The sequence below is a fragment of the Apteryx rowi genome, unplaced genomic scaffold (genome assembly GCF_003343035.1).
Source record: "Apteryx rowi isolate R43461 unplaced genomic scaffold, aptRow1 scaffold_32, whole genome shotgun sequence".
NCBI lineage: Eukaryota > Metazoa > Chordata > Aves > Apterygiformes > Apterygidae > Apteryx > Apteryx rowi.
In genome coordinates, this window is record NW_020449641.1 from 2,865,709 (window position 1) to 2,882,778 (window position 17,070).

Genomic DNA, 17,070 nt, shown 5'->3' on the forward strand with positions numbered 1-17,070 from the left:
AAACAGCATGATTTCAAGGCATGAATGTGAATGGGCCAGTGCTGGGGTTTTCTGGGCCTGCAAATTCCTGACTAGTGCTTACAGGACTTTTCCAAGGAAATGCAGCTGCTGGGGAAAAGGTGAGTAGGAGGAGACAGCATATGGGTGCATGGGACCAGGCCACCTCCCCATGCCTGCATCGGCACTGGCCACCCTGTGCATGAGGTGTTCAGTGTTGCRGGGAAGACGACCTCCGCTTCTCCGGTGGGAACGCAGCCAATGCTCTGGAATCGCTCCATGTCTGCATCAGTGTCCTGACGTGCAGATTTACTGGGTACAGGGATGAGGGAGGAAGGGGATTTTGGGTCCTCTTTCGCAGGCCGAGGTAGCACGTATACCTGTGTCATGTAATGAGATGGCGCAGTCCTCTGACTGCAGCGTCTGCATCTGCAAAGCCCCCCCGCCAGTCTCAAGCCTTCATCAGGGTTGTTCCCTGGGTGGCACTTTCTATTTTCCAAAATTTCAAGATATTCTTCTACAAAGATCAGGGTCACCGAATTTGTTAGAGGAAATACTTCCTCCATCTGGCTAAGAGCTTTCTCACTGACTGGACTGGAGAGTCTCGACTCTGCTCCGTTGGCTTGGCGCTTTCTCACCAGCAGGTCAGGAAGGAGCCAGAGAAGAGCACACTCTTCTGATCTGCGCCCGGGCTCCTCCTGGGCCTCTGATCCGCGCAGGATGCACGTGTGCGCCAGCCACGGTCCTGCCAGCGCCATGCTGTGACGCCGGCTCTGCTCACCAGCCTCCTGCTGGAGCAGATGCAATTTATTAATGAAGGTATTTTGTTGGGTTTGATTCTGCCGGTGGCTCAGTTCGAAACAGTCCTCTGTTTATAAGTCCCACACTGATGGCCTGGGATGCTATCGCACAAGCTGGGTGTATTTGTGTATATTGTACTGTGCATTAATCTTAACAGCAGAGAGATTAAGCTTTCTAACGGTGTTGCTGCCTTGGAAAAGTCTTACCCTGAAGCTTTCCTTTAAATTTAAACTTTAATGGCTAGCACCATTAATTTACAATTTCCAGCGTGAAAAATTTAAAAGCTATCGGCAGCAGAATGCCCTGACAGCTAGTTCAGGCAAGGGACTGCGGTGCTCCTTGGTGCAACTCTGTTGGACTGCGCTTCCCTCAAGGGTGACGGGCATGAATGTTGTTTTGCTGCTTTATTTACTAGATAATTTTCCGTTTCTGGTGCAGGGAGCTGCCTCCAAGTGACATGGGCTTACGGTGACCCACTCACCACATTAGAGGATGGAAGCTATTAGTAGAAATGTCCGTCACTGAACAACGGGGCCTCTTGCCTGTACTGGGGCTTGTGAAGTTACCCTTTTCTTCATCAGTTCCATGACATCTCTGCTTAATAAATAATCAATCCCCTCCTAATTACCACCCCTTCTTTACTTAACCTCTGTGCTGCAGCTAATGAGAAAATATGGAGAGGAGCTGGTTGCCTCTTTTCTAGCAGCATTTGCAAGCAGGTTATCAGTATTATCATGTTGAGATGATAATGAGATCATGAGACACGTGAGGCACATGAGATCGTGCCTGCTTATTCCATATGCATCGTGAGAGCCTAGCTGAGGGCTGAGCCCCTCCTTTTCTACTTTTTTCAAAGAATTGTCAAAAAAAAAATTATATTTGGGTTCGAAGGGTTTGCCACTGACTTGGTTTTTTGAAGGAGAAGTTGCTTTGGTTCTAAYGAGCTCCTTGCCCAACTCAAACAACAACCACGCTGCGGAAGGGAAAGTCCCAGTGAAATTCCCCTCCCTTCCCCACAGGTTTCTGTGATTTTTGGCGTGAGTGCGCTGCCTTAGAGTGCCTGGAAATTTTCATTATAGGTGAGCAAAATTTCAACTCATTTGTCTACCAAATTAGAGCAAGGCAGGGGATGAACAGTAATAAAATTCCTCTTTATTGAAACAGACCCATTCTTGCTCATTCGGAGAAAAAAAAAAAAAAGCCTCTCATGTTTGCATGTATTTTGATTTTGATGCTGTTAGAGCCTAGTCCCTTTCCTCTCTGAAGTCCTTGGGATATTTGTATTTGATTCCAGTGGGAGGGGAATCCATTGGTACAATCTAGTTCAATACCATGGGGATTTCTTTTTATTTTTTTTTGGGGGGGGGAGGGGGAAACAGTTGGTTTTTTAACCTTTTGTGTTGTTGTTCTAAAGGAAAATTTGCTGCTTATTATCTCGCTTGCTTTTATCTGGTGCTGAGTCATGGAAGTGAGAGAATGTGTAGGCGTCTTAGCATAAGAGAGAGTAATTCTGTCATTTACATTTACAGACAGTTATGCTTTCCAGAAAACTTTTTTTTGTGGCTTGCAAAAGTGATTAATCTGCTGCTGAAACTGACAAAGGAGGTTTTCTGTTTAAGAATTTTTTTGAAAGAAAGAAAATCTGTTTCTACTTATAGGAAATAATAAGGTAGAGATTGAAATAAAAAAAATCATACTGAAAGGATAGACAAGAAAATGTTCCCTTTCCTAATTATATTTTTTCCTTTTCTTCTTTTTATCTATCTGTCTGTCTGTCTGCCTGTCAGCCTATATATCGGTCTATCCGTCTCATGGAAAAGTCTTGTGGACTTTGATAGGTATGAAATTAAATATAGTAGAAATATGGCTGAGTTCAGCATTATCAATTCCAGCTGTTAAAAATATCATGGGATCAGTTTAAAATCATTTTATTTTCTCTTTAAATAAACTTATTTCAGCTTCTTTTTAGTTTTGCCTCTGACTTTTTAGCTGTTACCGTGTTTCAAGCTTTTCTTCTGCAACCTTGAAAGCTACTTTTTTATTTTTAATGAAGTCCAAGATCCTCAATTAAATACTAGTCTGCGGTAGTAGTAAGAGAAAGACTCCTTTTTCTTTTTTCTTTTTTTTTTGGATAAAACATTGCTGGTAGATTTTTCTTTTACTATTAAAAAAGGAATTAATTACAACTGAGGTAAAACCTTTCCTTCTTAAGCATCTCAACGATTTTAAGTGGTGTAGTGATGTTAGAAGGTTGAAGAGTTTACCAGGTTTTTCCCAATTTGTGTAGACCATCAAAAATTCAATGGAATGATCTGCAGTGATTTTTAGTTGTTGTACCCATTCCTGAGGACAAACCGGATGTGAAATACTTAGCTGGGAAATTGAAATTTTTCCAACAAAACAAGCTGTGATGTTTTAAAATGATCTTCCAGCAGGGATGGGGTGAGGGTACAAAAGCTTGAGCTGCCTTCAGGGTAGAGTTTATCCTGTAATGAGAGTATTATATAATGTAGTGTCTGCATTGGCTGGGGACGAGATGAAGCAGGGGGAGACCTTTCCAAGCTCCTGTCCCTGGCTCGGGCAGGCTAACTGAAGTGGAGCTGGGCTTATGCCACATACAGTGGTTGTCACAAGTAGCCTGGGTTAGAGGAGGGAGCAGAGGTGTCATCTTGCCTTCGACCGAGGAGAAGGTACAGGGTGGAGAAGAGGTCCTCCTGTGTCACCCTGAGCTGAAGCCCGGCACCCAACCCTGAATGCTGTGTCTGCTCATGTGCTTTCCACCTCCATGTGGTTAAAACCGTTGTTTTCAGCGTTTCCCTTGTCCCTGCTCTTGTCTAAGCGTCTCCTCTCCTCTTGCCCCCGTACCTGGCTTTCTTATAGCTGACCCCATCCCCCTTCCCAACTGTAATAGCTTCAGCTGTGATCCTGTGGCCTCCAACAGAAAATGCTTTGTGCCATCTAAGTGGACTATTGATTTTTACATCACATGCCCCATGAGGCTTTGAAAATCACTTTTTTTTCCCTTTAATGTGGCTTATCTCTAGCTTTTAGGAAAAGGTGAGCTTTCAGCCTTGTGAGATTTCCTGTTCAGGGCGAATGGGCTCTGCAGTTAGATCTGTTCACTGGAAAGCCACGCGCTGCAGCTGGACTTCTAAGTTAAAGGGGGGAGGGAATTAACCTGGCTTAACCTAAGTTTTGACAATTCCGTTGAGAGGCCAGTGACTCATTTCGAGAATTCAGAGAGTCCACAAAGGCTCGAATTATGTTTCTGAAAGCTTATAGAATGTCATTGCTTTGTGTTTTAACAATTGGGTCCTGCAGTGAATTCTTGTGGGTTGTTATGGAAAAGAGATTTATTGATGACTTGTGATGCCAGGACTCCTGGTCTGTGCATAATTTTTTCTTAAAACACACAAATGTAATGAACCACCAGAAAGATGCAGTGCAAGCTAGGAACGAAGGATGTATTAATCCCACCTTAAATTGAAATCCAGACCTGAATTCTCCCCACTCTCCTTGAGTCCAGATCTGGAGCTTCATTTGACCTGCAACAAACAAGAACCAAAGCCACGAAACTTCTGTTTGGATCCAAAATTCCTTGCAGTTTTTGGGCGTCCACTGCTGAGTTTTGGATAGTGTTGATCCCTTGTTACTACACTGTTGAAGCCAAGCTGCTCAGAAGGACTAAATTAATACTCCCTAGTCCCAAAGTTTTTAGCATTTAGCGCTTCTGCCCCAGGGCTAGAAAGACACCGCTTCAAATTCTGAAGTTAAAAACGTCAAAATCAGTTAGGCTATAAATCCCGGTAGCCATCAGTATGCATTTATACATCCACCACAAGGAAAGACGTGAAGAGAGAGAAGGATATGTCTGTTTGTTTTGAATTAGCCAGCCTGTTTTTAATTCCTAGTGCAAGAGCGTTTGTGCACTGGCGCACAGGCCGGGGTGCAGAGCGGACCCAAGAGATTGACTGGCCGATGCCGTTACGCGCTGGGCTGGCTTCTCAGAGGTGCTGCAGCATTAGTCCAACACAGACTATATTTAGCCCAGATTATAAATTCTGTTTGCTTTCGATCAGGTTACCGCAGTATGAATTGCACAGTTCTCCTTACGTGTTCGTTTTTAAGCAGAGGAAGACGATTATTACCAAGAGGAGGTTACATCTCTGAGATTCATTACAGTTTGCACAGAAACCTCCAATGTGTTTCCAGCAGGGGGAAAAACTCTCCAGATTCATAGGCAGTATTGGCCAAATCCTTATCTGCCGCAGCCAGCGTATTTGAAGTAAATCTATTGGAGTCAACAGCTTTGCTTAAACCGGCACGAGTGTAACTGAGATCAGACTCTGGCTTGATACCATGCACTTTTTAGAAGTGTAACTCAGGCAGAACTAGGTATTAAAGAATATTCTGGTTCTTAGCTGTAACTGTGACAAATTTAACCCAATCTGCAGTCATGAAACAGATGTCTTGAGATGTTATTTTGATCTAAGAACAGTGTAAGTGAGGAAAGTTATAAATCATAACTTAAAAGGGCTCATTAGGTCGTCACTGATGAAGTTTAACAACCTTTTTCCTCAAACTGCTGAGCTGAGAGGATTGTGGCATATAAGAAAGTCTGGTATTAAACTAGTACATGGGATTAAGTTGCTTTGAAAAAAGTTGGTGTTTTTGGAATAAGTATGCAACCTATTCAGCAACATGAGTCGTTAAAAAAACAGCTCTTGTGTTCTGGTGAAAAACACAGGGGAGATCTTTTTGTTCTTTGTTTTTTGGTGTTTTTTATATTAAAACTTACAATGGCTATTTGTGGTTTTGTTTCCTCAAGGCATATTTAGGAAGACTGGATTAATTTACAATGCCATTTACAACAGAACCGAGCCTAGTGAGGCAATGAAATTAACATTGCTTTACACAGGCTTTTTTGAGTGATATTGTTATGATATTAAGTACGGAAAATGCCAGTCCAGATTCTATATTTTTATCAATATAATGTGTCTTTTAAGTGAATTTGTTATTAGCCATATGCTTAATGTAATTAAATGTTCTCTGTGAAGATAGGAAACTAGTGAGGAAAAGGTGATTATTTTGAGTTAGTATCTTAATTTAAAAATATTCTGTCTAACTTTCTGTATTGTTTTTTACTTGAGTRTTTCTGTTTCACAGATGGCATTTTTCTTGTGCTATAAATTAATAATCTCTTTCACTTTCCTGACTTGTTACAGTACTGTCCTGGTGTTTTGACTAGACACGTTGCAGTGGGTAAATTCTTTATATCTCTGTGTGTGTATTTATATGTATGCATAGTAATTAAAAAAAAAAAAAACACAGCAGGTGAAACGAAACCTTTCCAATCAGATATATTTCTGAGTATCTTGCTTGGAATCTCCGATATTGTGGAAGTACTAAGGTATTTTGGGCAGCAGCGATAGCCTGGGTGAGCGGATAAATGAAGGAACATTCCACTCCCTGGCAGGAGGAGCCATCTGGGAAAGCCGTTGAATTTGACCCCCTGTTGGAGCTCTTCAGCCTTTTGGAAAGGTGTATGTTGGACCTAATAGAAAAATAAGCTCTCTGTGATAATCTGCAAGTCTTTTATGGCTTTTTTGGTTGAGCTGTTATTTTTTTGGTGAGGCTGTATAGTTTTTCTCTTCTGCTAACCATGCAAGTTGCTAATTCAAATCATTTTGTAGCCCACTAAAAATATTGGCAGATGACGGTGGGTTCTGGACCTCAAATGAACCATAAGAAAGCAGATGTTGTATGAACACAGAATTGTTCACTGAGGCTTCTGCTCTTCTGTACTACTATTCACATAGGCTTTAAAATGTGGGGAAGAGAAGAATAAAAACACATGGTTTTCACAGGAAATAAAAAGACAATACTAACATTTGAAAATGTTTATGCCCTGTGGTAGGATAATTTTTTAAATCTGGTTTAATAGACTTTTGGAATTTGAAAAGATAAATAGATTATAAATGCAAGCAATGAAACAAATAAATGGAATTGTAAACAAATAACAAGTAATGCAAAATAAACCAAGTCATGTCTGAGTGCATATGTATTTCATATTATTTTGTGTGTGCATATGCAAACTCTTTTAATGTTCTCTAGAATTAATAAAGGAAGAAAGCTTGCATAGTCAATAAATACTCTAAAACTCCTTTGCAATTAAGTAGGAAATGAGAACCTTTTATAGAGTTTTTGGACTATTCTTTAAATTTGTTGTTCAACACGCAGTAGAAAATGCTAACTTTTCTATGTAAGTTGTAGAAGACTTCTCCAGAAGACTTCATGAATGCAAGCATTTCATTCTGTCGGTCAGTCACACCTGCACATCCCTTCCCCTCACTCTGCGTCTTCCATTATGCCCTTTTAACCTATTTTTGATAATCTGTTTTGCAGCATGCAGGGATAGCTGCATCATATATATAACCCTCCAGCCTGACCATATTTATCATGCATCTAAGCTTCTTTTCCATTACAAATATCAATTTATAAAAGGAAGAAAAAAACGTTTTTAAGTCTGTGGATGCTGTAATTATGATACTTCAAGCTTCACTAGTTTAGTAATAGCAAAAGTCATAAAAATACTTTGCTTACCCAAAGTTGTTATTTATAGGGGAGTGGGGGCTTTCCCCCTTGTCAGGCAATGCAGCCTTTGGCCTGAGTTAAGCAAGGAGCATCATTCAGCCCATTAGAAAGGCCCAGTTTGAACAGAAATGCTTTGGACATTCTTGCATTGCCAAGCCTTGGAGAAGGCTGCCTTAAGGAGCTCAGTTTCTCTGTCCCAGGCACATACTGACTTTTGTTCACATGGTACTGCTTTACTCTTTGTGGTCTTCTGTTCTGGGAGTGTGTTCAGTAATTCTGCATTTGGATGTAACCAAAGGACTGTGGTGCACAGCTCTTTACGTAATTTATCGTTGAGCAATGAGCCACTGATTCAGCTAGTGCAGGGGACTGCTGTTGCATGTTCCTGAGGTCCAGATTGGCTTGAATTTGTCATTTTAGCGATGAGAGTTAAGTGATGAGAGGAAATTACTGAAATATCCCCACATTAATTCAGAAAACATTTAGCTTCTCATGACCAACATCTTCTGTAGCTTTTTGACAAAGGTGTTTCTCCTGCTAATATTATATGTCCTTGCAGATTAAGTGGCTACTGCAGATGAACTGTTCAAGTGGAATTGCTAAATAGGAGAGTTTTAATCATAACTAACCCTTCAATGAATTAAGGTAACATTATGACCCTTGACTGACCACCAGGGCTAGAAGCATTTAGGTCAATTATTTGCACATCTTTTAAAACTGGTCTCTTGCGTAGTCCTTCTCATAAATACCAGGTGATCACTCATCAGAAAGGAAATAACAGATAAAAAAGCTCATCACAGCGATCGTATTGGGGTAAACAAATAAAAAAGTAAATATGAAACCGAAAAGGACAAGCAAAATTCTTCCCTGGCATAACGCTATTGTATTTTGGAGACCAAGCCTTTCAGATGTGCTCAAGCTTTTGGAATTAATGGAGTGCTGGAAAGTGGAAACCCAGCTTGGCTAAAACACTTGACACCCCTACTGAAAGCTGAACCAAGGTGTGTGTCTATAACTGCACATGTCAGTTGTGAAAAGCTGTTTTGCATGATAAAATATTGGAGGTCAACTTGTTATCACCTTTTCTTTCATGTAGCCTATTCTCCCTTGTGTTTCAATCGGGGCTGTCACAGGGAGTACAAAAGAGGTTGTGAACAGAAATATTAACAATTATGTTGACTCCTTTTCCACCTTTAGTGGCAGCTGAAAAACAGATCAAAGCTCAGAAGTAATTGTGTTCTTGTAACACTTCATGGCATCTGTAACGTATTTTCTTCATTTGAGAACCAGAGATGGGACACTTTATTAGATTTCTCCTCTTTTTCTTTTGGTATAATGCCTAGGAGCAGTTCAGTCAAATACCTTGATAGTTTCTGGAGATCAAGCCAACAAGCTGAATCCCAAATAAACACAGCTGGAAAGTATGAGTGTGGCTGCTGATCTGTGCACATCCCATGCCCCCGTGATGCTTACATGTCTCAACTGTAAATAGGAAATCAGAGATTGATGGAACTGGAAAGAAAATTTTCATCTGATTATAAAGGTGTCTGGGCAGAGGAATTAAAAGTTTTGGACCAGACTTCAAGATTTTTGACCAAATTTTAAAGATATTTTAACACCTGAAGAATTTTGTGCAGGCAGCTGAACTGTGTGCATTATGTAGCAGCAGTTCAAAGCAGACTGTTGTATCCTCAGTGTGCCTGGTCTGCTGTTTGGACATTACCAAGAAGGCCAGGAAGTCCTGTACACTGGGAGTGCACTGGGTGTGCTGTATGTGTGCCGTGGATGYGCTCAGCATCTCTGGACGTGCAGCAACCCACCTGGGACTCTGCTGGGACTCCAGGCATCTGCAAGTCCTAAATGAATGGCCAGATTCCTCTTTTTCACCCAGATGGTATTTCAGACAGAAAAAGAGGATATGTTCAGGGCAACCTGGCCGTACATTAGCACTAGTAATGCAGCTTGTTCAAGTACAGAATTTGAAGTCAGCAGGAGTTAGATGTGTAAGCACATTGGGAAACCCCATCAAATGCTCGTTCATGTTTTCAGGTACCTAAAGGCCCAGGTTTTAAAGCAGGGCTGTGATGCTTCTCTGGAGTCATCTTCCCAAGCTGGGAGGAAGCTGGGATATCCTGCCTCAGGCAGGAGTAAGGCAGAGCCCAGCCATGACTCTCGGCAAGGCAGCAGCTCCTGATTCTAGTAGGAGCCACTGTTGAGGTGGGAGAGAGCAGCCCACCCCACCCCACTCCAATCACTGGAAATGCTTTTGTAGCCTCTCGGTCTGGTGTGTGGCCATGCAGCATGGTGGGGTCTGGCTGATCGCCGAGTGGCTGGTGTGCGGACCACCACACGGTGTGAAGTGCTAGCTCAGCTTGAGCAGCAGTGCCCTTAATGCAGGGAAAAGCATTAAGGGAAATGCACAGGAATGCAGGAAGCATATCTGTGCTTCTTGCAGTCGTATCAAAATTACCTGCTTATCGCGGAATTCATCTCATCTAACTTGTGCTGTCTAAATATTCGGTGACTTGTCTTAGCTGTCTTTATGCTCCTTCTGCAGTCAGTGGGGGGAAGTAGGTTCCTCCAGTTGATGATTCATCTCCCTTGTTTTAGGCTTCAGCATTAAAATGGGATAAATGACCTTGTGGAGGTGCATTCCTCTCCTGATGACAGAGCAAGCTTTAAGCATCTACAGCTAGCTGAAGTGAGCGCCAGTCTGCGGCGTCAGGAGAAGCCAAGTTTATTGTCCGCTCTTCGTTGCCTTTGCCACCCAAGCCTCCCACCACCACCCCACTGRGGGCACTCAGCAGATTTCAGCAGGGGCTTGAGACTGGTCATGGCACCTGCCTGGGCTGGCCCCAGTGTGTCTCAGTCCAGCTGGTTGTGCCTGTGGGCCACGCAGGAGAGCAGCTGAGCTAGGAGGGGAGATGCTCCCTGAGCGCTGCTAGCTGGCAGCCTCCTGGGAACGCCGTATCCCGGGCTCAGCCTGCCAGTARTTGCTACGTCTGTGCTTCTCAAGGAGGAAGTGTCGTTTTGTTCCTCTCATGGAATAAATTGTGACTGAACTGCTTGAAAAGGCAGCCCCAGCTGGAGCAGTGGTTCTCAACCTCTGCTCTGCAAACCCTGGGGGTCCGCGGATCACTCCTAAGGTGACTCAGAAGAATTCTGTGAAAGGTAACTTAAAAAACATGTTTATTGTCAGTAAATTAACTCTCTCAGTAGAGGAGCTTGTCTCTCCTGAAAAAAAATTTCAGGGCTGCAGAGCATAAAGGTTGAAAACCACTGAGCTGGAGTCATGTATCTTTATATGTGATAATTTGACAGCTAAAGGACTAAAGCTATTCAACTGTACCTTTATGAAAAATGCCTGGAGAATTGAATAGAATATGATAAACTTTGTGTAGGCATTTTTGATCCAGTCTGTGAAAATGAATAACTGAAGGGATTCTATAGAAAATACTCTACAAATACACAAAATGAAAAGGGAATTCAGTCCTTTTCATAAGGGTTCCAGCTGATCATATAAAATCATGTTCCTACAAAGTAGAATACAGTCATTTTGTACTCTTTTTGGAAATATTTAACCCTGACAAATAGTATAGACCTGTAGGCTAATTTCTGTTGATCATCATGGAACTGTAATACCTATTATATGACTTTCTACTCATGGGTATATTTTGGATTTAATTTAAAATGTACATAGATAATTTCTACAGCATGAATAATCATAGAGATGCTCCGAATTTTGCATTTTCCCACCAGGGTAGTTTTGAATCCAGATATACAGCTTTGAAAATCAGAGCCGTAGGGCAGCATGAATCCTTTATTGCAACAGCATAGAGTTCTCATGATGGTGGTTGTTACAAGAACCTCCTGCAAATGTTTATAAACTTTCACTACATTTAAGGAGATAGGGCAGGAGTTACCAAACAAAATGATTCCTCTTAACACATGGTAACTTTTTTTAGGAGAAGTGTTTTGGGGTTTTTTTCCTCCCACGTTGACTGGGTTTTACTTGATTTTGTCAGTATTAGTTCACCTCTATTTGAACTGCTGGATAATTCATTTGTAGAAGAGGCAGTGCATTTAGGTACTTCCATCTGTGTTTAAACACGGCTCTTGTATTTTCCCCATTAAAAAAAAAGATTTTGTATTATAATGCTTGTGGTAGACGAGGTTCTGAATTTAACTCCTTCCTACTCTAGTTTCTCTTAACAACTCTGTTATCAGCACCTGGGGTTTCTAGTTTACTCTCTCTTTGCAAATATGAATCTGCAGGAAGGGGTTGATGGTAAGTAGCGTGGTTCTAATTTGCACTTGCAAAGTGTGTCAGACAGTTTCATCTAGTGCATGGCGAGCAGAGGAAAGCCTGTCTTCCTTTGAAAACAGCCCTTAGAGGATGTCAGAGAGCGTGTTTGGCTGTGATAGTCCCTTGCAAATTTGATATGGTTTTGAAATGAGCTGTCCAGGAGCTGCTGGAGGAAGGGATGCCCGAACTCCCATGAACCCACTCTTTGTCTTTCTCCTTTTTTTTCCTCCTATTTCTCCTTGTTTTCATGTTCTAGGCTGTCACTTTGATGTACTTTTGGAGGAGTCTGCTTCATTGCGCTAGTAGATGTTCAGTGGACTCTTTTGGATGAAACATTTGTGACAACCATCTGTTTTGCTGGGACTGTACCTGGCGATATAGGTAGTCCTTTCCAGCCTTATGTTCATTACTCCCTCTCCATCCACTTGGCATCTTTATAGCCTCGTTCATCCCTGCTATCCTCCTAGCGCCTTCCAAACATCTGTTTAAATCACTCTTCCCCATGGTATCCAAGTACCTTTTCCTCATCCTTCTTCTGCACATGCCTGTCCTCAGAGCAGGCATCTTAAACTATCCATAGTTCATGTGTGTTTATAAAATCTTCTCTTAATCCATGAATAATGTAGAGGTTTAAGACTGAGGTGATATTTGAGTGCATGGCTGGGCATACAGAAGTTTGGATTGTGGCCACCCTCCTTTCCCAAGTGAAGGGGCAGAGAATTTATGGCAATACCTCTCCTGTGCCCTTGCTCAGGTGCTACAGCCAGTGCTCCTTTTTGTGTCCCCATAAATCATCAGTGCGCCAGTAGTGTTAGATTAATGTCCCATTTCTCTGCTGCACCATGTTAACTAGCGTTACAACCTCCTCCTCCCCCCAACCCCAGTTTTCATCGCACACTTCCCCAGCACCCTCAGAGGAATTCAGAATGAGTCACGCAGAATGCCTCTGGGGACTCCTACTGATGCAAACTTCCTCCTCCTCAAGGCACGCTGTGGTTTGAATGCCACAATGCAGCCGTCACTTGCTAGCTTGAGCTTTTGCTATGAAGTTGATGGCACAGCGAGGTCTCTGGGCCCAGCTTCCCGCTTCCCTTCCCGAGGCTCCAGTGCTGGAGGGGAGACTCTCGCTTCCTCCTCTTTGTAGTGCTGAAGGTGGGAACTGCTCAGAGCCTTTCAGAGGGCCGGTCAGTAGGTAATGAGGTCTTTGGAGGAAGAGGCTCCCATTCGTTCCTAATGTGTATTCCAGTCCTTGCAGAGGCTGGCATCAGCACATTAAGTGAAATGTTACGTGGATGTTTGTATGCAAGATTAAAACCCCCTGGTTCTTGTGGTGGTGCAAACTTCTATCTCAGTCTGTCATCATCGGCTTCCAGGGTTTGTGCTCAGAAGTATAAGATGTGATGAACAGGGCTCATTTTTTATGTTTTTCTTTTTGTTTTGGTCTTTCTGCACCCCTCCCCCTCCAGACCATTGTCATTTAAATATTATCTACCTTCTCCCTCTTCACATGAAAAAAAAAATGCTTTCCTGGTGATAATTATACAGTGCCGCGCTGCAGACCTTTCATCCCATTACAGTAAGTGGACAAACTACTGTCATTTAGAAGAACAAAATAGGTGAGGAAATGGGAGAGTTTCTAGCACTCTTGGGCATAAATGCCAAGCTGACATGGGAGAATGATTCCAATAGCAAGCAAAGTTTCTTGCTAGTAGTGAGCATTGGTGCAGTTGTGCTCTGAAGCAGGGATAGAGGCGTGTCTGCTCCTTGTCAGGTATTTCAGAAATACAAAAGTCAGGCAGTATTAATGGAGGGCTACAGACCCTTAACCTGTCTCGATCCTCACAGTTCAGCTAAGACACGCTTCAGCTCTTCCTTGTTCTCAGTTTCTGAATCTCTTTAGTCCATCTTCGTACTGTCTTGCCATGGATCTTTTTGGACAGTTTGAATGCAATCAGATGTTTTTTCTCCAGCAGAAATTTGTTGCCTTGTTATTCCCCACCTCTGCATACACGCCTTTTACACCTCTAGAAACAAATCAGTGCTCTTATTTGCCTTTTAATTTGCTCATTTACAGTGACTCTTCTTGGGAGGTTTGCCCTGAAGGTGCGATTGCAGGAGCAAGTTCTTTACCAGTGCGTCAGCAAAAGTGTCTTTGCACATGGCACCAGGGTAGATCTTCTAATTGGGCACCAGCACTTCCTTATTCCCTTGGTAGACTTGTCTGTGGGCTGTGGATGAAATGTTGACTGACTTGCTCTTATTGTCCCTTTCTTGATGTGTAGCAGTTGCCAATTAGTGGTGGTGGATCAGCCTTTCTCCCACTTTGGATGGTGAGCTCAGTACCCTGGAAGGGCCAAGGAAATGAGTGGCTACGATCCCCATGCTGCAGCTGGCTTGGGTTAGTTTGGTAGCAATTTATTGCTGCCACCTGCTGACCAGGCAGAGGATTTCTCTGGCCTGGGCAGAGGTTGTGCACAGGCTGCCCCTGACATGCCCTCCCTGCTCTCCTCCCTGTCCTGAAGTCCCAGCAAGAAGGTGATGGGGCAGAAGGTGGAGGTCAGGGCGCCTGCATAAAGCAGGAGTTCCTGGGACACGCACACAAGATTGGTCATTTGGGGGAAGGAGGTGCATGCCTTAGGTTGAAGACAACCATCAGTAAGAGCTGGGCTTGTCTGACTTCAGGCTGCAGTGAACTCTTAGGTTATTAAGTGAATCAGGAGTGTGATCGAGCCCAGTGCGGAAAGTTTGTAATATAACCTCATATAACCATCATGTTAAGATACAACAGCAAAGCAATATTGTCAAATTGCATGTCTGCACTTAATGCTTCTTTGTAAAGGAAAGCATGAAATTCAGGTCCACTTTTACAAGAAAGGAAAATTAAAAGAAGCAAGAGGTTGTACCTAATTCTAAACTCCAGAAATTCAAGTTTGCTCTTCTCTGATTTACCGAAAGGACTTAACGGTGATCTTCAATATTCTTCAAAAGCTATTTCACACCATTGGCTGTTTCAGCTATTTAACTAAAACGTCCTTTCACACCAGTGTTTTGGGACATTGGAGTTTAATAAGTAGCAAGGAAGGCAAACAAGTACTTTAGACGGAAGGGTGTAAGATGCCTTTTAGGACAGTGTCACCACACTAAACCTTCATTTGGCCCCCAAGCCCAGGAAGTGGCAATGCTTGCTTTGAAGCTGTTTCTTGGCTCCCTGACCATTGCTGCTCCCAAGGTGCTGGTGCAGGGTTACGTGACTACACACAGGGGAGCTGACTTTTGAAGCTCTCCGGAATCTTGGCCTGCTTTCTGCCCTTTTACATGAAATGTTTAACATTTGCCTTCACTGGGGTCACTCCAGATTTTCTACCAGCAGTGCTTAAGAGCAGAGCCAGGCAAAGGGACACCTCTGTATTTTGCTTTGATCTAAGTTTATGCTTATGGCTTGGAAACTGCTATCAGGTTATGCCATTTTTTTGTCTCTTGTGCTTTTAAAGTAGCTTCCTTACCGGGGGGCAGTACTGTACAAGTCCTCTAAAGACCCAGGGAATTTCACATCTCCATAGAGACTCTAATCTCGTTTTCTCTCTCTTTCAAAATGCTCTTGTTTCACAGAAATCTTTCCGGCTTTGTGCATGGGTTTTCCCCTAATTATTTTCCAGTGAGTCCCCCCTTTTTTCTTTATCTTGTGTTTATCACTTTTCTGTTTGTTTGTTTTAAGGTGAAGGAAAAAAATCCCAAGGAAAGATGAAATACTGTGCGTGGCAGTTCTGTTCAGTTGCAGTAGTGTTGTCCCTGTTCTGTCAGAGCAGGAAAAGGTTGCTATTACCATTTTATAATCTGGTCTCGGGTACATTCCTGCTTTCCTAAGCAGTCTGAGTTGCTGCGCAGATGTTACTATAAAATCTCGTTTCCATTTAACCCTGAATTGCTTGTTCTGACATCCGACCAGTTCCTCCTGCTGCTATTGAGGGTCTCTCTCCTCTGCTCGCTCCCTAGGGCTCTGGGACCTCGAGCAGCGCCTCTGCCACCGCCCCGTCAGTGTCAACACCTGTCACCGGCCACAAGCGGATGATTATTCCCAACCAGCCTCCCCTCACCGCCACCAAGAAATCCACTGCCAAGGGTCCCGGGCAGCCGGCTCCGATCCCGGTCACTCCCATCGGCACCCTGAAACCCCAGCCGCAGCCGGTTCCCGCATCGTACACCACTGCCTCCACCCCCAGCCGCCCGGCCTTCAATGTGCAGGTGAAAACGGCCCAGCCCAGCCCTCACTACCAGCCGCCGGGGCCGCAGCCGGCTCCCTACGGCAGCCTCGGGCCGAGCCAGCCCTACGGCCCTCCGCTGGCACGCCAGCCGGGAGCGACGCCGCAGTACGCTCCTCCGCAGCCTCGCGGGCCCGACTAYGGCTATGCCCCGCAGCCCGTGCGGCCCTCAGAGCCCAGCTACGGCTACGCGCCTCCTCCGGGCCGGTACCAGGACCCGTACTACGCGGGATATGGAGGGAGGAATGGCTCAGAGCCACCCTACATGCCCCAAAACACCTGGAAGCCCGAGCCAGCGTATCCTGCCAGCAACACCATCGGCCAGACTCCTCCTGCCTTGTACCAGCCACCTGGCACGAAGAAGACCTACATCACTGACCCAGTGTTGGCTCCGCAGCCACCTGCTCTGCAAAAGGTAGGAGACGCAGACGCTTGCAAGCTTCCCTGAGAGAGTACAAAGCTGTGTTTTCAGCTCTGTTAGCTTAACGTGGTCTGGGACCCTTTTTAAAATGTGGTGTGTAGGTTTACTGTGTCAGAGGGGGCAGGTTAGGAGCGCTGCATGTGCCYGATGCATCTGGAGCTGCTGAACGGCTCTAGCTCAGATGCGGAGGTCTGTGCTGCTTCACGAGGCTTGAGGAGACATTGCAGTAGCTTGGAGCCCTGCACAGGCTGACATGTCTACCAGACATCAGCTCTGTGACACCTACTGAGATTTATCCATGCAGTGACTGGTGAAGGACCGAGTGCCCAGAGCACAAGTATTACACTTAAGAGGTGGTCAGGTCCCCATCGCTGAGGGCAATGGGGGCTCATGTTCTTGCCTCCCCTTCCTGTCATCTCCATGTCTCACGCTTGCTCAAAGCCCATAACATAAATGTAAACTTGAGTGCAAACACTATGAATGCAAGGCAAGCGTGGGCCTGGACTCTGAAGGTGGTATGGGCCAGCCTTCAGGAGGCAGGCCAAGATTTTAAAATCAAGTTAGTTGGCTTTTCCATTGTGTAAAGTTTGACTCAGTGAGCTGACAAGACTGTAAACCACATCTTTGTTTCAAAACAAGAGAAAAGCTATGAGGAATACAGAAAACAGTTTTGCCCAGTGTTCTCTATCCAC

At 44.0% G+C, this 17,070-nt stretch overlaps 1 protein-coding gene across 21 annotated transcripts in view; it reads left to right on the top strand.

Annotated features, from left to right (window-relative positions):
* LPP (LIM domain containing preferred translocation partner in lipoma) overlaps window positions 1-17,070 on the top strand; it is a 369,106-nt gene that overhangs the window by 218,940 nt on the left and 133,096 nt on the right. For all 21 annotated transcript variants that reach the window (XM_026070809.1, XM_026070806.1, XM_026070811.1 and 18 more), the window contains one exon: window positions 15,692-16,372. In XM_026070809.1, the coding sequence (XP_025926594.1) occupies window positions 15,692-16,372 (681 nt within the window). The remainder of the gene's footprint in view (window positions 1-15,691; window positions 16,373-17,070) is intronic.